The sequence below is a fragment of the Gastrolobium bilobum genome, unplaced genomic scaffold, assembly GCF_033153095.1.
Source record: "Gastrolobium bilobum isolate Gb01-03AN ecotype WA unplaced genomic scaffold, APGP_CSIRO_Gbil_v1 utg90693, whole genome shotgun sequence".
Taxonomy (NCBI): domain Eukaryota; kingdom Viridiplantae; phylum Streptophyta; class Magnoliopsida; order Fabales; family Fabaceae; genus Gastrolobium; species Gastrolobium bilobum.
The window spans coordinates 8211-28581 of NW_026899197.1; the positions used below are offsets into that span (position 1 = coordinate 8211).

Genomic DNA, 20371 nt, shown 5'->3' on the forward strand with positions numbered 1-20371 from the left:
CATCTTGTCAAGCCTTGATGTTAAGTTTGCTACCTGCTGAGATAACAAACTGTTTTCAGCCAGCACCGCATCATTACCTTCGAGTTGAAGGATACCTGTCTTAGGCTTTGTTGACAACACTTGGTTTTCATTGGCAGCCATCCTCTCGATCAACTCAAGAGTCTCGTTTGCTCTCAGAGTTTTAATAGTGCCTCCTGCTGCACCATTCAACACCATCTGAACCTCAGGTTTGCAACCATTGAAGAAGATTCTAACCTGATTACCAGCAATCAGGTTATACTGAGGACACCTTCTCATCAAATCCTTGAACCGGTTCCATGCTTCACACATTGATTCACCCTCAGATTGACTGAAATTGGTGATATCATTCACCATCTGGTTGTACTTCTCCATCGAGAAAAACTGAGCAAAGAACATCTGTGATAAATCATCCCAGGTTGGAATGCTTGCAGCAGGTTGTCGTTCCAACCAACTAAGAGCCTTTCCCTTAAGAGCGAAAGGGAACAGCCTCAATCGAATTGCATCCTTAGACACATGAAGGTGTTTGGTCGAGTCACAGATCCTCAAGAATCTGTCAACGAATCGGTGAGGATCTTCACTCTCATCTCCTCCAAACTGAGCTCTCTCCACCAATTGAATATGAGAGGACTTGAGCTCCCAATTGTTGGCAACATTTGGCTGAACAATGCTCGCGTTAGGCCTGTTGAATAATGGAGTTAGGATAGTATCCATGAGCAGATTATCCTCTTCATTGTTCCCTGCCATTGTATGTGCTTCTTCAGAAAGAATTTCTAACTTGTCGAATGCAAGTTTCTGCCGAACAAGTTTTCTGTATCTCTTTTCAATCTTGGTAATCTCCAAATCAAGTTGAAATCCTGGCTCTTTACCTCGCATACAACTCAGAAAAGAGATTAGTAGCACTGTTCAAATATCAAAAAAAAATAAAAAAAATAAAAAAAATCCAATCTTAAAAATCAAAATTAATTGATATAAGAAACGCCAATCCCCGGCAACGGTGCCAAAAACTTGATGCTTACTGACAAGTATACCGATCGCACAAGTAATATAATGGTAAGTAAAGTTCGTCTCCACAGGGATTGTGATCGTATATCAATTAATATTCCTTTCAAGAATGGAAAAGTTCAAAAGGGTTTGTTTGTGACAACTAATGTCGATTTGAGAAAAATTAAAAGTAAAGACTTGTTTTTGTATTTTTATATTGAAGAATAAAAATAAGAATAAGAATGAGTTGATTTGTAAAAATGTGCAAATACCGGTTCTGCTACTCGGTATAAATGCATACCGATGAAGTATCCCAGAAAATTATGAAAATTGTGTATATGTCACTAGAATATATAGGAATTGTAAAACGAGTTTCAAGTTAAAATAACGAGAACTGGTGCCAGAACTGATACTGGCTCTGGAAAAGCGCGTACCGAAAAGGTGCTGCGAAAAATAAAATAAAAATATGAAAATCTTAGAAAAATGAGTAGGTTCAGAATCCTAATTTTGGGGATTAAAATTCTAAACGTAACAATTAGTGCTAATGCAGTGTGTTTAAAATTAAGTGAGCTATAAATACTCCTTTTGCATAAAACCCTACGCCATATTGCTTCCTAGTTGAGTTGCTCAGCTACTGAGTGTCTCTCCTTTGTTGTTCTCTTCTTCTTCCCCATCTTGTGAGCCAAGAGGCCACCTTTCCTCCTAATTTCTTCATCAACTACACTAGTGTGAGTGTGCGTGAGACTTGGGAGTGTGGAGAGGAGTCACTTTCTGAGTGTCAAGCCACTGTGGGTTGGAGTTTTTTAGCTGACTTCATAGTGTGGGTGGTGAGAGCCATTGTCATGACATTTCGAGCTTCAAGGTGTGATCTTTGAAGACAAAGAACCCTTCTTGGTGTGCCATTTTCGTGCACCTTCATAGTCTGAATCTTTAGAGCTGTTTGGTGAGCTCCAAGAGCACTCCTCTCTCTATTTTGAGCCTTGGGTAAGTTCACCTACCTTGATCTTGAGTTTTAATGGGTTAAAGGTTGAGTCTTGGCATGTTAAAGGGTTAAGCAAGTAACCAATCTGTATATGAACTTAAAAGAGAGTAAAAATGCATGCTTTAACGTTTAGAAGTGTTAAAAATTGAACCTTGGAAGTCATATCTCGCGAAATGCAAAAACTGCATTCTGTCACGAAATATCCGGATATGGATATCCGGATATGGGCTCTGTGATATCCGGATATGGACATCTGGATATGGATATCCGGATATGCCCCCGACATATATCCGGATATTCTGGGTTTTCGAAGAACAGTAGCTGCACTGTTCATACAGAAGGCTATTTTGGGTTTGTGGACCCTAGATTGATGAAGTTGGACTTCTGTATAATTAAACTAAGTCAGAATCTTAGAGATTAAGGGCTTGTGGCTTTGTGAGAAGCCTTAAGACATGAAACGTAAAGGAAAGGCATTGTTTTTATATCGTATACTTGTTGAGTATGATTATTGATATGATTGCTGGTCCAAACAGATTGTGATTGTGTTGTGTGTGGACTTTGAGCTTGGTTGGTTTCTTGGTTTGGATAGCTAGCTTGAAAGGTAAGCTTTCGTGTCCTCGGTTTAGCCATTGTTTGTTCCACCATGTCCCATGGGGGGATGGTTCATATGCATGGTGTGTTTTCATGTACTGTTTTATTGAAATGCTATGGAGCTGTTAAGTGCAAAATGCTTATGATATGTATGTGGTGTTTCGCCTAGCCAAGAAGCCATGGGGTGGTCCTGGGGGCGGGTACAACATGGGCGTGTACTGTGTGGATAATAGACGTATTCTTGCACTTCTCTGATCAGTAGAATAGTTATAACACACATGACATGATTATCTGCTGCATTGCACTCGTTTTGGAACTGATATTGAATTACTGCTTTTAGAACTTATATTGCACATGTAAGTGAGCTTGGGGTGGAAGATCCTTGAGGACCCCTTGCCTTATTGAGATTTCTGTTTAGAGATCTCACCCCACGTTTGGGGCGCTTATTTCAGGTTCAGGTAATGCGGGGGTTGAGACCTCTAACGGCAGGAGGCCGGATCTTAGCTGATTTATATGCTGTTATGCTGATTATGTTGTATGCTGGATTATGCCTTTTGCTATTTGCTGTTAGCTTTATGATTTTACTGCTGTTATTGTTGAGACCTTGTTTGGCTTTGTTGCCTTATTTGGTGAGCATGAGAATTGTCCATGCCACACTGTTTGACTATGTCTTACTTTAGCTTCGAGTTGTAATAATGTATCAGGATTATGTCCGGACTACGTGTTTTAGTTCCGTGATTTTAGATACTCACAGTTATTTATTAATGAGGTATTTCAGCTAGCTGTCTTTTGCAATTTACATGCAGGCGATGTTTTTATGAAATTGATTAAGTAATCAACTTGGCTAAGTTTAATGACGTCATGATTGAAAAGAAAAAGATATTCCGCACATTTTATTAAGCGTGGCTTAATACGATGACATGTTAACAAACCGGGTATACATGGGGTGTTACAAGACCCGTATGGATGGACTTTTTTTCCTTTAAAAGCTGCTTTTTTTAAAGAAAAAAAGCACTTCTCACTTTAAGTTCGTTTGAATGTCTGTTTTTTAAAAAAACAGAAGTTACAAAAAAAGTCAAAATCCTATTTTTTTAAAAGCTAAAAATTTTAACTTATAAAAAATGCAGAAGTCAAAAGCCAAATATTTTTTTCAAAAACTAATACTTTTATAAAAATATAAATAGTTTTAACTTTTGTAAAAAATACTTTTAAAATAAGAAAGAGATAAAAGCTACTTTTTTCGAAGGCGAAACAAACAGGCTTAATGCATCACATATCAAAGTTGGAAAAACAAATCCATCTAATTAATATATTTATTTTATCCAATTTATTTAATTAATGTCACATGAACCGCAGTTATTTATTCTTTTAGTAAACATGTACGAAAGATATATTCCTATGTTCAATTCTTCCTATGTTCAATTCTTATATAAATGAAAATTTATCAAATGAAAGAAAATTCAAACGTTGATCAAATGAAAATTATATATATGTATGTAAAGAGAGGGGTCCTTTGATACCAGTGTCAAATTTCAAATTTGACACTGGTGTCAAAGAATTCTACCTCATATTAATTTCCACCAAACATTAAAATTCGACACTAAATCTTAACTGTTGGCTTCTGTCAATCAACGGTTATAATTTCCGCCAAACAAACTTATTAATTAATTATTAATTCTAAATAAATGATAATCGTTTATTGACGAAATTTGACAACGGTGTCAAAGAATCCTATCAATATATGTATATGAGGTTTATATTTGTACAGCTGTTGTACGTACAACATCTAATACTTACCATATATATTCGCGAAAGCATTAAATATCGGGAATGATATATATATATATATATATATATATATATATATATATATATGGCTTTAATATTTCTTCCGAGAATGTAGATAAGTTATCTACATTCGCTCCCAAAACAACGTCATTTTAGGTTGAAAAATTAAAAAATTATAATGAAATAGACTATTATAACCCTAAAATACATTATAATTACAAAAATAACATGATTTCCGCCTCAAAACGACGTTGTTTTGAGCTCAATGTAAATAAGTTATCTACATTGATTGTAGAAAAAGCAAACCCTATATATATATATATATATATATATATATATATACATATAGGGGCAGGATATTCTTACACCGGTGTAAGAGTTAGAAATCTTACACTCAATCTTGATCATTGATCTACTTGTATCCAATGGCTCACATTACTAAAAAATTTGAGCCCTTAGATATAAGTGGGATTAACGGACAAGATTAAGAGTATAACTTACACTGGTGTAAAATGATCCTGACCCATATATATATATATATATATATATATATATATATATATAGAGGCAGGATCCTTTGACACCGGTGTCAAATTTGAAGTTTGACACCTCATCTAAAAGCCGTTAGATTGAAAAAGATCAACGACTCTGATTTGTAAGCATGTGACACCATTGATCTTTTTTGATGTAACGACTCTCAGATGGGGTGTCAAACTTCAAATTTGACACCGGTGTCAAAGGATCCTACATCATATATATATATATATATATATATATATATATATAGGAAGATTATATTTATAAATTTTTTGAATACAAACTCTTACAAACTACACTAAGTATAAGTGTATGACCGGTCATATTTAGTGTAATTTGTAAAAAAAAAATTGTAAACGGATCATTCCCCATATATATATACACGAGGTAGGATCATTTGACACCAGTGTCAAATTTGAAATTTGACACCTCATCTGAGAGTCGTTAGATCAAAAAAGATCGATGGTGTTACATGCTTACAATTCAAAGTCGTTGATCTTTTTTAATCTAAAGGCGAGTGAGATATCAAACTTTAAATTTGACATTGATGTCCAAAGATCCTACCCCATGTATATATATATATATATATATATATATATATATATATATATATATACATAGGTAAAATCATTTCTGCAGCCACTTTACGTACAACAACAATAGGTGTATGGTTATGATTCCCCACATTTAATGTTTTAATCATTTGTATGGCTATGATTCCCCGCATTTAATGCTTTCAAATATATATGGCAGGTATTTGATTACTGCATGTACAGCAACTGCAGAAATGTAAATTATATATATATATATATATATATATATATATATATATATATATATATATATATATATATATATATATATATATAGACACTTTTTCTGCAGAGAGCTGCTATCTGCAGCTGACACAGAAAAGTGGGCCCCACGACTTTTCTTTAAAAAAAAAAAAGGATACGGATCCGCATCTTAGGATCCGGAACCGTATCCTGGCTTGCTGTATGTGCAGCGGCTGCAGAAATGATTTTGTCTATATATATATATATATATATATATATATATATATTCCCACATTGCACGAAGCAAAAGTCTACGTTAATCCCCTCAGCAAAAGTTATGAAAGTGATTGGTCATTTCTATAATTAATAATTTTAGTACCTCCAAATTAGACATACAATGTACCAAGCAAACTTACGCCTTTCAAGCTGGGCCATTTTAGTTCGACTGACATTTTCAGTGTTTTTCTTTTTTTGGTTATTCTTGTTTTTTCCTCATTGTCAAATAGTTTAAAAATACCGATACCTTGCTTAATTTTCAAATTATTTTTTTCTAAAACTTTTATTGATTATTGACTGTTTTGATAAATCTTTAAGGAGAGAAAAAAAAATGTGTATATTACAAAATCCCCTTTTCACAAGAAAATTATTAGAATACTATTTTAGTCTCTCGTAAATGGATCTCCTTTGTTTCGGTTTTTCAAAGATCTTTATACTTTTTTTTTTTTGAGAATAATCTTTATACTTTCTTTTAATTCGGACTTTTATGAAGATGTGTGTTTACTTTTCATTTCACTTAATTATTAGGAGTTGTTTATATTTAATTTCTTTCATTTTGTTACGCACTCTTCATCTTAGTGAAGAGTATGAAAGTAAAGCTCAAAATTAGAGTCAGTACAACTGCAAATAATCAAAATAAAAGAATAGAATATATAGAATGATTCCAATACAAGGGAATACTTCTGTCACTGACCAAAATGAAAAAATAGCACTTTACGATTAAAAAAAAATTGAGTACACATGTGATGGATTGAAATGAAGGAAATAATAATTATCAACAACTAAAATGAAAGTAAATACATCAATGCGGACCAAAATAACTTTTTATTCTTACATTAATCTTGAAATATAAGTGCGTATTAAGATCCGTGAAGTATATTAATCCTTAAATTTATAATACCTTTTTATCCATTTACAATAATTTAAATATTTTTTTACTTGGAGAGGGTTTTTTTAACCTAATTTAATGTCATAACAATTAAAATAAAACTACTTTATCTTTTGAAAATAATTTAAATTAAATGTATCAAGAATAACTTAAATTAAAAGTTCAACCAGCCTAACAAAAAATGTTGAATTGATATTAATTGCACTCATCTACGTAAAATATGAATTATTAGAATTAAGGTCATATAATGTTTCATTATAATTTTGAGGATATTTAAATCAGGAAAAGTTTAAGGGGTGTGTATTGGATTAAGATTTTAAAAGATTTTTTTGAGATAAAAAAATCCTACAGATTTTAAAAGACATTTTAGAATTGGAGAGACTTTATAGATTTTTTTAATTTTTACGTCTTTAGGAATAGGGACGTTCATGATACATGAGGCGAATAGGTGAAAAATACGTGAAACCGTTCTAGAATTTCCGTGAGAATTTTCGTTGGTTTCTTTTTCTTCCTCTCCTTTTTTGATTTTGTGACCCGAAGGTCCAGGATCTCCTTTTGAATATTCTTGTACCGGCTCACTTTCGTCGAAATTTTCAAGTTCTTTTTCAACTTCTTTCTCAGGCTCTTTTTCTTTTCCTTTTCCTTGATTTTTCTCTTTAGCCTTTTTTGATTTTTTCAATCGAACTAAATCTCGATTCTGCTGCGTGATAAGTTTCAGCAAGTGTCCATGCCACAATGTTTTGACTTTGCTGTTTTAGTTTGGAGTTGAATAAGGTACCAGGATTATGTCCGGACTACGTGTTGTAGATCCGTGACTTAGATACTCATTGTTAATTATTTTATGAGGTATTTCAGTTAGATTTCTTTTGCAATTTACATACAGGCGATGTTTTTATGAAATTGATTAAGTAATCAACTTGGCCAAGATTAATGACGTCATAATTGAAAGTAAAAAAGTTATTCCGCATATTTAAATTAAGTGTGGCTTAATACAATGACATGTTAAAACCGGGTTAACACGGGGTGTAAGAACCCGCACCGTTAATTAAGGTATTTAATTAATTAATTATGTGAAAATAGGAAATGATTCCATAATTAACCCTAATAATTATTAAGAGGCTTTAATAATTATGATAAGTGATTAAGAATGCTGAAAGTCGCTTTTCGGAAGAAAAGTGCAGATACCGGTTCTGCTAGTCGGTATAAATGCATACCGAAAAAGTATCCCAGAAAATTAAAGTAAGTACATGATAATTACTAGAATAACATGTAGGACTTGTAAAACGAGTTTTAAGTCCAAATAATGAGAACTGGTGCTAGAAACCGGTACTGGCTTTGAAAAGCGCGTACCAGAAAGTTGCTCAGAAAATCATAAGAAAAATATGATAAATCTTAGAAAATTATGTAGTTTCAGAATCCAAAGTTTGGGATTAAAATGCTAAGCGTAGCAATTAAAGTTAATACAGTGAGTTTAAGTGGGTTTTGGCTATAAATACACTCATTAAGTGGGCACAAAACCCTAGAACCTCATTCCTACGTGAACACCTTTGGGGGCTGATCAGTTTACACTATTCCATTGCTGACTTGGTGCTTCTTTGGCTTGTCTTCACCATTTCTTCATGAGAAACCACCAAATGATCATCTTTTCTCTTGATTGTTCCTTGTAAACACCTTGTGGTTGTGTTGGGGTTGTGTGAGAGGCTTGGTTTCTGAGTTGGTGGGTTGTTTTGGGGTGCTTTTGGTGCTGACTTTGGAGGTTGGGGTTGTTGAGCCATTGTAATGGCATTTTGAGCTCCAAGGAGCTTCCTTTGTGAAGAAAGGGCCAAGCTTTGTTGGCATTTCCATTTTGTGTTCAAGTCAGAATCTTTGAACCTTGTTGGAGAGCTCCAAGAGCCTTCCTTGTGGCTGAGTTTGAACCTCCATTGGTATACCTTGAACTTTCCTTTGAATTTTCATGAAAATGGCTGGTTTATGTTATAAAATGAGTTAACTTTAATCTTTCAAGCTTAAGGTTGTTAATCTAAGTCTAAAATGTGGTATTGAACTTCTGTTTTGGGTCAAGACCGGACCTTGGGTCATGGGATGGCAATTTGGCTTCGGATTATGCAGAAAAAATCTGCATAATGCTGTTCTGCCCGCGTGGTAATCGATTACTTTTGATTGGTAATCGGTTACCATGTGTGGTAATCGATTACCTTGCTGGTGGTAATCGATTACCATGTGCAGTAATCGATTACCAGTACTTGGTAATCGATTACCACCTGTGAAAATGACCAGAAACCTGTTTTGTGCAAATGTGACAGCAACGACCTAGTTTAGTAAAATTGAGACATCTCGAGCTACAGAGCTCTAAATTGAGTGAGGTTTGGACCTATGTGAAGCTAACACATAGGGCTACAACTCTGTAAATTTTTTAGCCATTGGATCAGTGGTTTGATCGCAGTGTCTATTTTAAGTCGCGTTTTGGTTGCTGGAAATTCCGTTTGCAGCAGTCACCTTGCGTAAATCATAACCGGAGTTATACAACTCCGATTGAGACATAAAGTATATTGTTGGAAATCTCAAGATGTCTAGTTAAACATTGTAAATATTAGAATGTGAATATTGATATAATTGTTGGTCTAAAACAGATTGTGATTCTGCTCTGTTTGGACTTTGAGCTTGTGTGGACTCTTGGCTTGGATAGCTAGCTTAGAGGTAAGCTTTCGTGTCCTCGGTTTAGCCATGTTGTGGTTCCACCATGTCCCATGGGGATATGGTATATGCATGCTGTGTTACATGCTTTTGATTTTTTGGAAATAATGTTGAGCTATTATATGTTAGTGCCTTGTTGATATGCATGGAGGTGTTCCACCTATACGGTAAGCCTGAGTATGTAGAACATACAAGAGGGTGAGACTGTGGGTGAGGTGCAAGCGGTGTTCCTTGTACTACATGTAGGGAATAGACGTATTCCTACATTTCTCTGGCCAGTAGATAGTGATTACACACATGCCATAGATATTTGTTGCACTACATAGTTTTGGAACTGATAATGATATAAATGCTTTTAGAACTTATATTGCACATGTAAGTGAGCTTGGGGTGGAAGATCCTTGAGGACCCCTTGTCTTACTGAGATTTCTTGTTTAGAGATCTCACCCCACGTTTGGGGAATGCTTATTTCAGGGTCAGGTAATGTTGAGACCTCAGGCGGCGGGAGGCCGGAGCTGAGTTAGATTGCTGTTATATTCTGCTGCCATGATTGGATGCTGGATTTGCATGCTGTTTATGCTTATAGCTTCAGTTATGTTTATGGAGTTTTATGTTGAGACTTGTTGTTTACTATGCTTATTTGGTTAGCATGGGGATTGTCCATGCCACATAGTATTGTTATGTCTTGTTTATGTCTTGCGCCTTTTGAAGTTGTAATAATGTATCAGGATATTGTCCGGATTACGAGATGTAATACCGTGATTTAGATACACACTTTATTTATATATTGAGGTATTTCAGTAGATGTCTTATTGCAATTTACATACAGGCGATATTTTATGAAATTGATTAAGTAATCAAGTTGGTAATTGATAATGACGTCATAATTGAAAAGAAAAAGAATATTCCGCAATTTTTAATTAAGCACCGCTTAATACGATGTAATGTTAATATTCCGAGTATACACGGGGTGTTACACGGGGTGTTACAGTTTATATTATTCTCTAACACTCTCTCATCCAAGACCATTTTGGGCTTGAAGCGTGGATATTATACATGTCTAATTTTTGATTTATTTTATGATTCTTTAATTTAATTAGAAAGTGAGGCAATGAGAATCAAACTCGTAACCTTGTGATTAAAGAAGCTCTGATACCATGTAAATTAAGAACCATTTCAATTCAAAACCTTAAAGTATTAGGTGAGGGTCTTTTTAATGGTTTATGTAAAGAACCAATTCAACCCAAAAGCTTAAACTTTTGGGTGAGGCTACATTAATGGTTTTATATATCTCAATACGCCCCCTCACACAAGAGCCCACTGGGCTAGAAGGGTGGACAATGCACAGGCCCACCTACCTGTGCGAACAAAGAAATTCCACTTGAAAGAAAGTGGGGGCAACGAGGATCGAACCCGGGACACGAGGCTTTGATACCATGTAAAGAACCTTGGGATACACCACCCCAAAATCTAGCTCAAAGGGTGAGAGTGCCCAAGGCCTTATAAACCTCACATTAGTTGCTCATACAACCAATGTGGGACTATATAACTCAACACGCCCCCTCACACGAGAGCCCATTGGGCTTGAAGAGTGGACAATGCAACAGGCCCAGCCTACCTGTGCTAAGAAACGCCACAAGAGAAAGTGGGGGACGACGAGACTCTGATACCATGTAAAGAACCTTGGGATACACCACCCCAAATGCTAGATCAAAGGGTGAGAGTATATATCTCAACACTCTGATACCACTTGATAAGAACCTTGGGATACATCACCCCAAAAGCTAGCTCAAAGGGTGAGAGTGCCCAATGCCTTATAAATCCCACATTAGTTGCTCATACAACCAAGTGAGACTATATAACTCAACACGCCCCCTCACACAAGAGCCCATTGGGCTTGAAGAGTGGATGATGCAACAGACCCAACCTACTATTGTGCTAAGAAATTTCACAAGAGAAAGTAGGGGGCGGCGAGGTTTGAACCCGGGACCACGAGGCTCTGATACTGTAAGAACCCGCACCGTTAATTAAGGTATTTAATTAATAAATTACGAGAAAATAGGAAATGATTCCATAATTGACTCTAATAATTATTATGAGGCTTTAATAATTATAGTTAGTGAGTAATAATGCTGAAAGTCGCTTTTTGGAAGAAAAGTGCAGATACCGGTTCTGCTAGTCGGTATAAATGCGTGCCGAAAAAGTATCCCGGAAAAATTAATGTAAGTGTATGATAATTACTATAATAATATGTAGGACTTGTAAAACGAGTTTCAAGTCCAGATAATGAGAACTGGTGCTGGAAACCGGTACTGGCTTGGAAAAGCGCGTACCGGAAAAGTGCTCAGAAAATTGTAAGAAAAATATGATAAATCTTAGAAAATTATGTAGTTTCATAATCCAAAGTTTGGGATTAAAATGCTAAGTGTAGCAATTAAAGTTAATACTGTGTGTTTTATGGCTAAGTGGCTATATATATGCATTTTAGCACATAACCCTAGGCATACCAGAATTCCTACGTGAGGCACTTGGTGGGCTGAGGGTGGTTTACTGTTCCATTGCCTCCTTTCACCATTTTTGAACTCAAGTTGTCACCTTTACTTGATTTCTTCCCTCTTTGAGCTTGTTTACACTTAAGAACATGCATGGTGAGGAAGTGTGAGGGTGTATTCTGAGTTTCCATCCTCTGTGTGTGGGTGAGAGTGCTGGTTTTGGGTGGTGTGGTTGCTGAAAGCCATAGTTATGGCATTTTGGAGGTCCAAGTGGTGACTTTTGGTGAGAAGAACCAACCCTTGTGAAGCCATTTTCGTGCATCTTTCTTGAGTCAGACTTGAGGGGCTGTGTTGAGCTCCAAGAGCATCTCCTTCTCTGTTTTAAGCCTTTGGTAGGTATACCAATCTTTGATCTTGAGTTTAATGCTTAAAAATGAAAGCTTGATGCATGTTAAGGTCAAAAGATGATAACTTGTTGTGGGGTAATGTTGAACACACCTAGAAATGCATGTTTAGGAGTTTAAAATCGGTAAAAACCCAACCTTGGAAGGATATCTTCACGAAAATGCAGAAACTGCATTCTGTCGTGAAATATCCGGATATCGGCCCGTGGAATATCCGGATATGTGTATTCGGATATGGGGTTTTGGGATATCTGGATAATAGATATCCGGATATGGGATTCTGGATATCCGGATATTGCATATCCGGATATGTCCAGTGAGATATCCGGATATTGCATATCCAGATATGGTCCCGAGGAATATCCGGATATTCTGGGATTTCGTAGAACAGTAGCTGTGCTGTGTGTACAGAGGCTATTGGGGGGTTTGTAGACCCTAGATTGATGAAGTTGAACTTCTGTATTTAATGGACTAAGCCATAATCATGGGATTAAGGGCTTGTGGCTTTGTTAGAAGCTTTAAGACTTGAAAATGTAATGAAATGATGTTGTCTTAATATTGTATGCTTGTGGTGCATGTTGTTGATGTATTGTTGGTCCATAACAGATTGTGAATCTGCTGTGTTTGGACTTTGAGCTGTGGACTCTTTGCTTTTGGAGTTAGCTTGCAAGGTAAGCTTTCGTGTCCTCGGTTTAGCCATGTTGTGGTTCCACCATGTCCCATGGGGGTATGGTTTATGCATGCTGTGTACATGCTTTTGGATATTTGATATGTTGATTGAACTTTACATGTAATGGCTTTTAATATCCATGTGTTGTTTCATCTTGACGGGAAGCCTGAGTATGTAGCGCCATACAAGACGGTGTACCGGGGTGAATGCAAGTGGTACTTGCACGGTGTGTAGGTGATAGACGTATACCTGCACTGTCTCTGGCCAGTAGATTAGTATTGACACACATGACATGATTATCTGCTGCATTGCATTATTTTTGAAATGATAAATGATAAACTGCTTTTGAACTTATATTGCACATGTAAGTGAGCTTGGGGTGGAAGATCCTTGAGGACTCACTGACTTACTGAGATTTCTAGATTAGAGATCTTATCCCACGTTTGGGGAATGCTTATTTCAGGATCAGGTAGTATGGGTAATGATGCCTCAGGCGGCAGGAGGCCGGAGCTTAGCTGATTATGTTTTACTGCTTTATGTTTGCATGACTGGATTTGGATGCTGTTTATGTTTTCCGCTATTTATGTTATGTTGTTGTTGAGACTGATGTTGGGCATGTTGCCTTATTTGAGTGAGCATGGGGATTGTCCATGACACTTCTTGTTAGTACTTGTAGTTTGGAGTTGTATAAACTGTTAGATGGTCCGGTCTACGTTGTTGTAGTTCCGTGACTAGAGCCACACTTATATTATCTATGTTATGAGGTATTTCAGTAGCTGTTTTATTGCAATTACATACAGACGATGTTTTATTAATTGATTATTAAGTAAGTTGGTAATGTTAATGGCATCATAATTGAAAAGAAAAAGTAATTCCGCATTTTTAATTAAGCGCAGCTTAATACGATATTATGATAACATTACCGGATATATACGGGGTGTTACAGATACCATGTAAATAACCAATTCAACCCAAAAGCGTAAGCTTTTGGGTGAGGCTACATTAATGGTTTTATATACCTCAACAGTTTATATTATTCTCTAATCAAAATTTAAAAATTGAAAGAAAATTGTTTTTTTTTGGTAAACAAAAGAAAATTGTTTAACCACAAGGTTAAACAATTTTTAAACTCATAGGCAGTGGTTAAACTACAACAATCATAGCAATGAGACTGAAAAATATATCTCAACCCAAAACCTTAAAAATTGAATATACGGAATATATACTCCTATTTTCAGTTTTTATATCTTTGAAAATTTACCAAATGAAAGAAAATTAAAAACGTTGATCATAAAAAAAATGTGAATTCAACGAAAGAAAGAAAGATCATAGACACGTTGTATCTGTATATATGATCCCATGTTGCACGAAACAAAAGTATTTTTTTTTTTTTGTTTTACGTACTTTACTAATCCACTGAACAAAAGTTTTGGAAGTGATTGGTCATGCCTAGAATTAATAACTTTAGTACCTTCAAACGTTAGACATACAATGCACCAAATACACTTGTGCCTTTCAAGTGGGGCCATTTTAGGACTGGCATTTTCATAGTATTTTTCTTCTTTTTTTCCCTCGTTGCCAAATAGTTTAAAAATACCGATATCTTGCTTAATTTTCAAAAAAAAATTTCCTAAATTTTTATTGATTGTTGATTATTTTAATAAATTTAAATATTTATTGCTAGAAACAGTAATCGATAAATATTTAACAAATAAATCACTTATATACTAACGAAAAAAAAATGTATAATACAAAAACCCCCCTTTCACAAGAAAATTATTAGAATATTATTTTAGTCTCTCACTAATGGACCTCCTTTGTTTTGTTTTTCAAAGTTCTTAATTTATCTTTTCTTTTAGAAATATTCCATCGGTTCATCATTTTGAGACTAGTTTAATTTAGGGTAGATTCAGGATTAACACTTTAAATTACTCCCTAATGTGATACTGGAGAGAATCGAGCATATGCTCTCACTCTCACTTGCTCAGCTCCTATTTATCAATTAAGCTACCACCATTTGATAATTTATACTTTCTTTTAATTTAGACTTTTATATAGGTATGTGCTTACTTTTCATTTCACTGAATTATTGAGATTTATTTATTTTAATTTGTTTCATTTTGGTACATACTCTTCATCTTAGTCTTTCAAAATCGTTTTCTTTATTTTGATCTCATATGAATATAATCACTTTCGTTTCCCTTCTCTAATCAAATCAATCGTTAACTTTTAAGTTTTACCATTCTTTCACTTTTTTAAATATAAAATTAATTATTTTTAATTTCCATATATACAAATACCTTTAAACATATTTAAATTTATGTATTGTAGTTACAAAAGTGTTTTAGCCAAATATTAAGGCTATCAACTACTGAGTTCAAAATTTATGTATTATTTTACCCATTTGTTATAAATGTCCAAATTACTAATTTAGTTATCTATGCAAGTAGATAGAAAGCGCAAAATTAAAGCGATTACAACAGCAAATAATCAAAAGAAAATAAAAGAATGATTCCAATACAAGCGAATACTTCTGACACTAACCAAAATAAAAAATATATATCTCTGAACGACTAAACAAAAGTGACTATATATGGATTAAAATGAAGGAGACAATTATCAAGGAATAAAACGAAAGTAATACATCAATGAGGGTCAAAATAATATTTTATTCATACATTAATCTTGATAATACTTTTTCTCCATTTACAAGAATTTAAATATTTTGAGTTGTAGGGTTTTTTTTAAGTAATTTAATTTCAGCACAATTAAAATACTTTATCATTTTCAAATGATTAATTTAAATTAAATTTATCAAGAATAATTTTAAATTAAAAGTTCAACCAACCTAACAAAAAATGTTGAATTGATATTAATTGCACTCGTCTATGTAAAATATGAATTATTAGAATTAAGGTTATATAATGTTTCATTATAATTTTGAGGATATCTAACTCAGGAAAAGTTTAAATTTTAAAAGAGGAACGTGAATAAGGAATATGGGTTCTCTTTTTCTGCAGTTACTGCAGATAAGTTATCTGCAGTAAGTCCAATACGACGTCGTTTTGGGTGGAAATCATGGTGTTTTTGTAATTTTAATTTATTTCAGGATAATATTAGTCTTTATATTTATAATTTTTTAAGATTTCAATACCAAATTGACGTCGTTTTGAGAAAAAATGCAGATAACTTATCTGCAGTTACTGCAGAAACATTTTTCCCAAAGAATATAGTGCTAATATTCTTTTAATTCCAAATACACACAAGTTCGACGTGAGTCTCTCATGTGAACCGAAAAAATCTAATATATTACGATGGTAACTATATTCTACCAATAGGAGTATAATATAACATATCAGTTGACATAATTTATAAAGAAAGAGAATTTTCTTTAATATTATAATTATATATTTACTAAAATAATTAATTTATAATTTTATTTTGAACGGGAGTTATACGCAATATTCAGTGCGATTCTAGTACAAAAAATGTTCTCCGAATACCGAAACTGACACTGGTGTGTATTCCAACTATCTTTTATGGGTTTTGATCCGGATAAAATATAGGTCCAACCAGGGCCCAAAAACACATAAGGAAGCCCAGGCCCATTGAAGACCAGAAGCAAAGCGCAAAGAACAAACACAGACACGATGCCCTCATTGCGACACACAAGACGCGATACCCACATCGCGTATGAAACCTTCTATAGGAAGTAAACTTAAGGCCTAAGGCAGCTCCACCGCGCTTTAACTCCAGCAAACAACGGAAAACTCCAGCTTGCCACAACTCTACTACTAGACACTATGGAAGATAAGGTTACTGAGGTTCCCTGACTGACCTGCAGCTCAAGGCTGGCCACTCAGAAGCCAAGCCGCCTTAACTAAGGTGGCATCTTAACTACTATATAAGCAAGCGATATACCACCAAGGTACGATCATCTTTACTTAATCAACACAAAAACACCTGCCTCTGATACTGACTTAAGCATCGGAGTGTCTTCGCAGGTACCCCCATTTGGTGCAACACGCCAACGTGAAGGACAAAGCTCAAGCACTCTCCAACAGCAATACCAGGCCCAGGCCACTAACAACGTAAGCTCATTCAACCGTGTGTGATTGGGCTCGATACATATATGCCAGTCCATACTGTATTTGGTCTGATCAGGTTTTATAAGAGTTATGTTATAGGAAAAGTGATTGTGTAATGTTATAGAGATTCGTTTTGCATACGTGCCTTAATTTTTTATTTTTTTTTGCTTTAAAAAGGAAAGTTGTATGTGTAGAAAACTTTTTGGTGTTATGTGACATGATAGATGCAAATCCCATCTTTTATTTTACTTTTTCTTTTTAAGGATTTAATTTGTGTACGTTTTAAAGAAAATATCACATGCACATATGCAGTAAAATATTTTTTTTAAGCTAAAAGTTGTTTTAATTTTTTTACATGACCATCACTTTGTTATAACTTAGAAATTAATGATCTTTAACTTGGAAAAAAAGAAGTGGTAGAGAGAAAGTGATTTTTATTACTATTTTATTAAAAAATAACCTTTACGACGTTTATTCAAAATTACAAATGACATCCTTACATTGAAAATTTTTGGTATTTTTAAACAAATACCAAAAAAAGTACCGTTTGTATAATAAAAGTGGAAATTCTATACTCTCCTTCATTTGGAAGGAGACCTCCAAACTGCTGAAACATGTGGAATGGCTAATTTTGCAGAAGTGAGCTAATCCTCTCCGAAACGCACATGCATCATATGTATTTCACTTCAAATATTTGTCAAATGCATTCCCTTCGTACAAACACAAACACAAACACATTTAACACATTCATACGCTTAAACATTGTTTTACTTTCTAAAATCTATCCAAAGGCAACTAACCGAGCTCATCCTTCTTTTTTGAGAACACTTTTCCAAAATATACACGTACCTTCGGGTTTTCGGAATGCATCTTTAGCCCTATGGTTTAGCTGCTATAAATAGGCATCAAACTTCTAAACAAGTAACCACAATCATCCATCATCCATTTCTTCTCCAAACCGTAGCCAAAGTAATTCAACTAGCTCATCATCCTTTTTATTTGAAAAACTTTATTCAAGCTATGGGTCATTCCCTCAGTGTTTTGTTTTCACACTTTCAAGTCTTTTGGCTTTCTTTGCTTAGTATAGTCACTAGCCTTACCATTCTCAAAGTCCTAAGATCTCAATTAATTGAGATATCCAAGAAACCAAAACTCCCACCAGGCCCAAAACCATGGCCTATAGTTGGTAACCTTCCTGAAATGCTTGCAAACAGACCTACATATAAGTGGATACACAAGTTGATGAAAGAAATGAACACTGAAATCGCATGTATCCGCTTAGGAAATGCCAATGTAATCCCAGTTACTTGTCCCACCATTGCCAGTGAATTCTTGAGAAAACATGATGCAACTTTTGCATCAAGATCATTAAGCATGTGCACTGATGCAATCAGTAGTGGATATTTAGGTGCAATATTTGCACCCTATGGGGATCAATGGAAGAAAATGAAGAAAATCATAAGCAATGATTTGCTTTCCCCACTCAGGCATCATTGGCTCCAAGACAGAAGGACTGAAGAAGCTGATAACCTTATGTTCTACATCTACAACAAATGCAAAAATCCAAATGATTGTGGCTTTGTGAATGTTAGGGCTGCTGCACGTGATTATTGTGGTAACGTGATAAGGAAACTTATTTTTAATACAAGGTACTTTGGAAATGGTGGTAATGCTGGAGGACCAGGTTTTGAGGAAGAAGAACATGTTGATTCCATCTTCACTTTGCTTAAGTACATTTATGCCTTTTCTGTTTCTGATTATTTGCCATGCTTGAGGGGACTTGATTTGGAAGGCCATGAGAATGAGGTAAAGAAAGCGATGGGGATCATAAAAAAGTATCATGATCCTATCATTGAACAGAGAATCAAACAATGGAATGATGGATTAAAGGTTGAATTAGAAGAGGACTGGCTTGATATTTTGATCTCCTTGAAAGATGTTAACAATAACCCATCATTGACACAAGAGGAAATCAAGGCGCAACTCATAGTAAGTATTTCACTTCACTTAATTTTTTTTTTAATTTCTCGTTCATGCATTAATTAGCACTAGCACATGCAAACACAAATTAACCATTCATGCATGTACGAAAAACATAAATTATTAAATCAAATATTATAACTCAAAATCAAACTACTCCTTGTAGGAATTGATGCTTGCAACAGTGGACAATCCCTCAAATGCTGTTGAATGGGCACTTGCAGAAATGATAAACCAACCTGAGTTGCTTCAAAGAGCCACTGAAGAATTGGATAATGTTGTAGGCAAAGAAAGGCTAGTCCAAGAATCAGATATTCCAAAGCTCAACTATGTGAAGGCTTGTGCAAGAGAAACTTTACGCCTTCATCCAATTGCACCTTTCATTCCTCCCCATGTGGCTATGAATGACACAATAGTTGGTAATTACTTGATTCCTAAGGGTTCTCATGTAGTCCTAAGCAGACAAGAACTTGGGAGAAACTCAAAAGTGTGGAATGAACCCCTCAAGTTCAAACCTGAACGCCACCACAAGAATAATGGCTCTGATATCGTTTTGACAGAGCCAGATTTGAGGTTCATAACATTCAGCACGGGAAGGCGTGGTTGTCCTGGAGTGATGCTTGGCACCACAATGACTGTCATGCTATTTGCTAGGTTGATCCATGGTTTCACTTGGAGTGCACCACCCAATGTTTCAAGCATCAACCTTGCTGAGTCCAATGATGATCTTCTTCTAGCTGAGCCACTTGTGGCAATAGCAAAGCCAAGGTTAGCAGCAGAGCTCTACCACACATGAATACGAAGCAAAAATATTTAGTTAAATAAGGAAAATAAGTCGCTAAATAAAAGAGTCATATGTAAATTACAATAATGTAATGTGAAGAATGGCTCAAAATGTTTTTTAGTTGAAAGTATTAATGTAATGTAACGTAAATTACAATAATATCTAATGTTGTATTATAGTGAAATTTCTTAACGCTAATGTTGTATATTGTTGCGACTTCAGCAAGAACACAAGTCATAAAAGTAATAAAGCGTACTTAGTACGAGATCGTTCCTATAAGAATTAGAAATTCAATCACTAATTAACTATTTATGTTTTATTTGGACATTCAATCACGAAAGTTGTATAGAAATCAAACTTAATAACAAAGCAAGCAAGTAAACTAAATAAAGATGCAAGAAAACAAAAGTTGAGTTGT

The 20371-nt window shown here is 34.8% G+C and overlaps 1 protein-coding gene and 1 non-coding gene across 2 annotated transcripts; both read left to right on the forward strand.

The window, feature by feature from the left end:
* Positions 1 to 271: 271 nt before the first annotated feature.
* Positions 272 to 377, forward strand: LOC133288161 (small nucleolar RNA R71). Its single transcript, XR_009748335.1, has one exon. It is a non-coding gene; the product is annotated as a small nucleolar RNA R71 (small nucleolar RNA).
* A 17832-nt stretch (positions 378 to 18209) lies between these two features.
* Positions 18210 to 19965, forward strand: LOC133288157 (isoleucine N-monooxygenase 2-like). The gene is made up of 2 exons (XM_061485853.1): positions 18210 to 19178; positions 19336 to 19965. The coding sequence occupies exons 1-2, from the start codon at positions 18210 to 18212 to the stop codon at positions 19963 to 19965; spliced, it is 1599 nt and encodes a 532-aa protein (XP_061341837.1).
* The last annotated feature ends 406 nt before the right edge of the window (positions 19966 to 20371 follow it).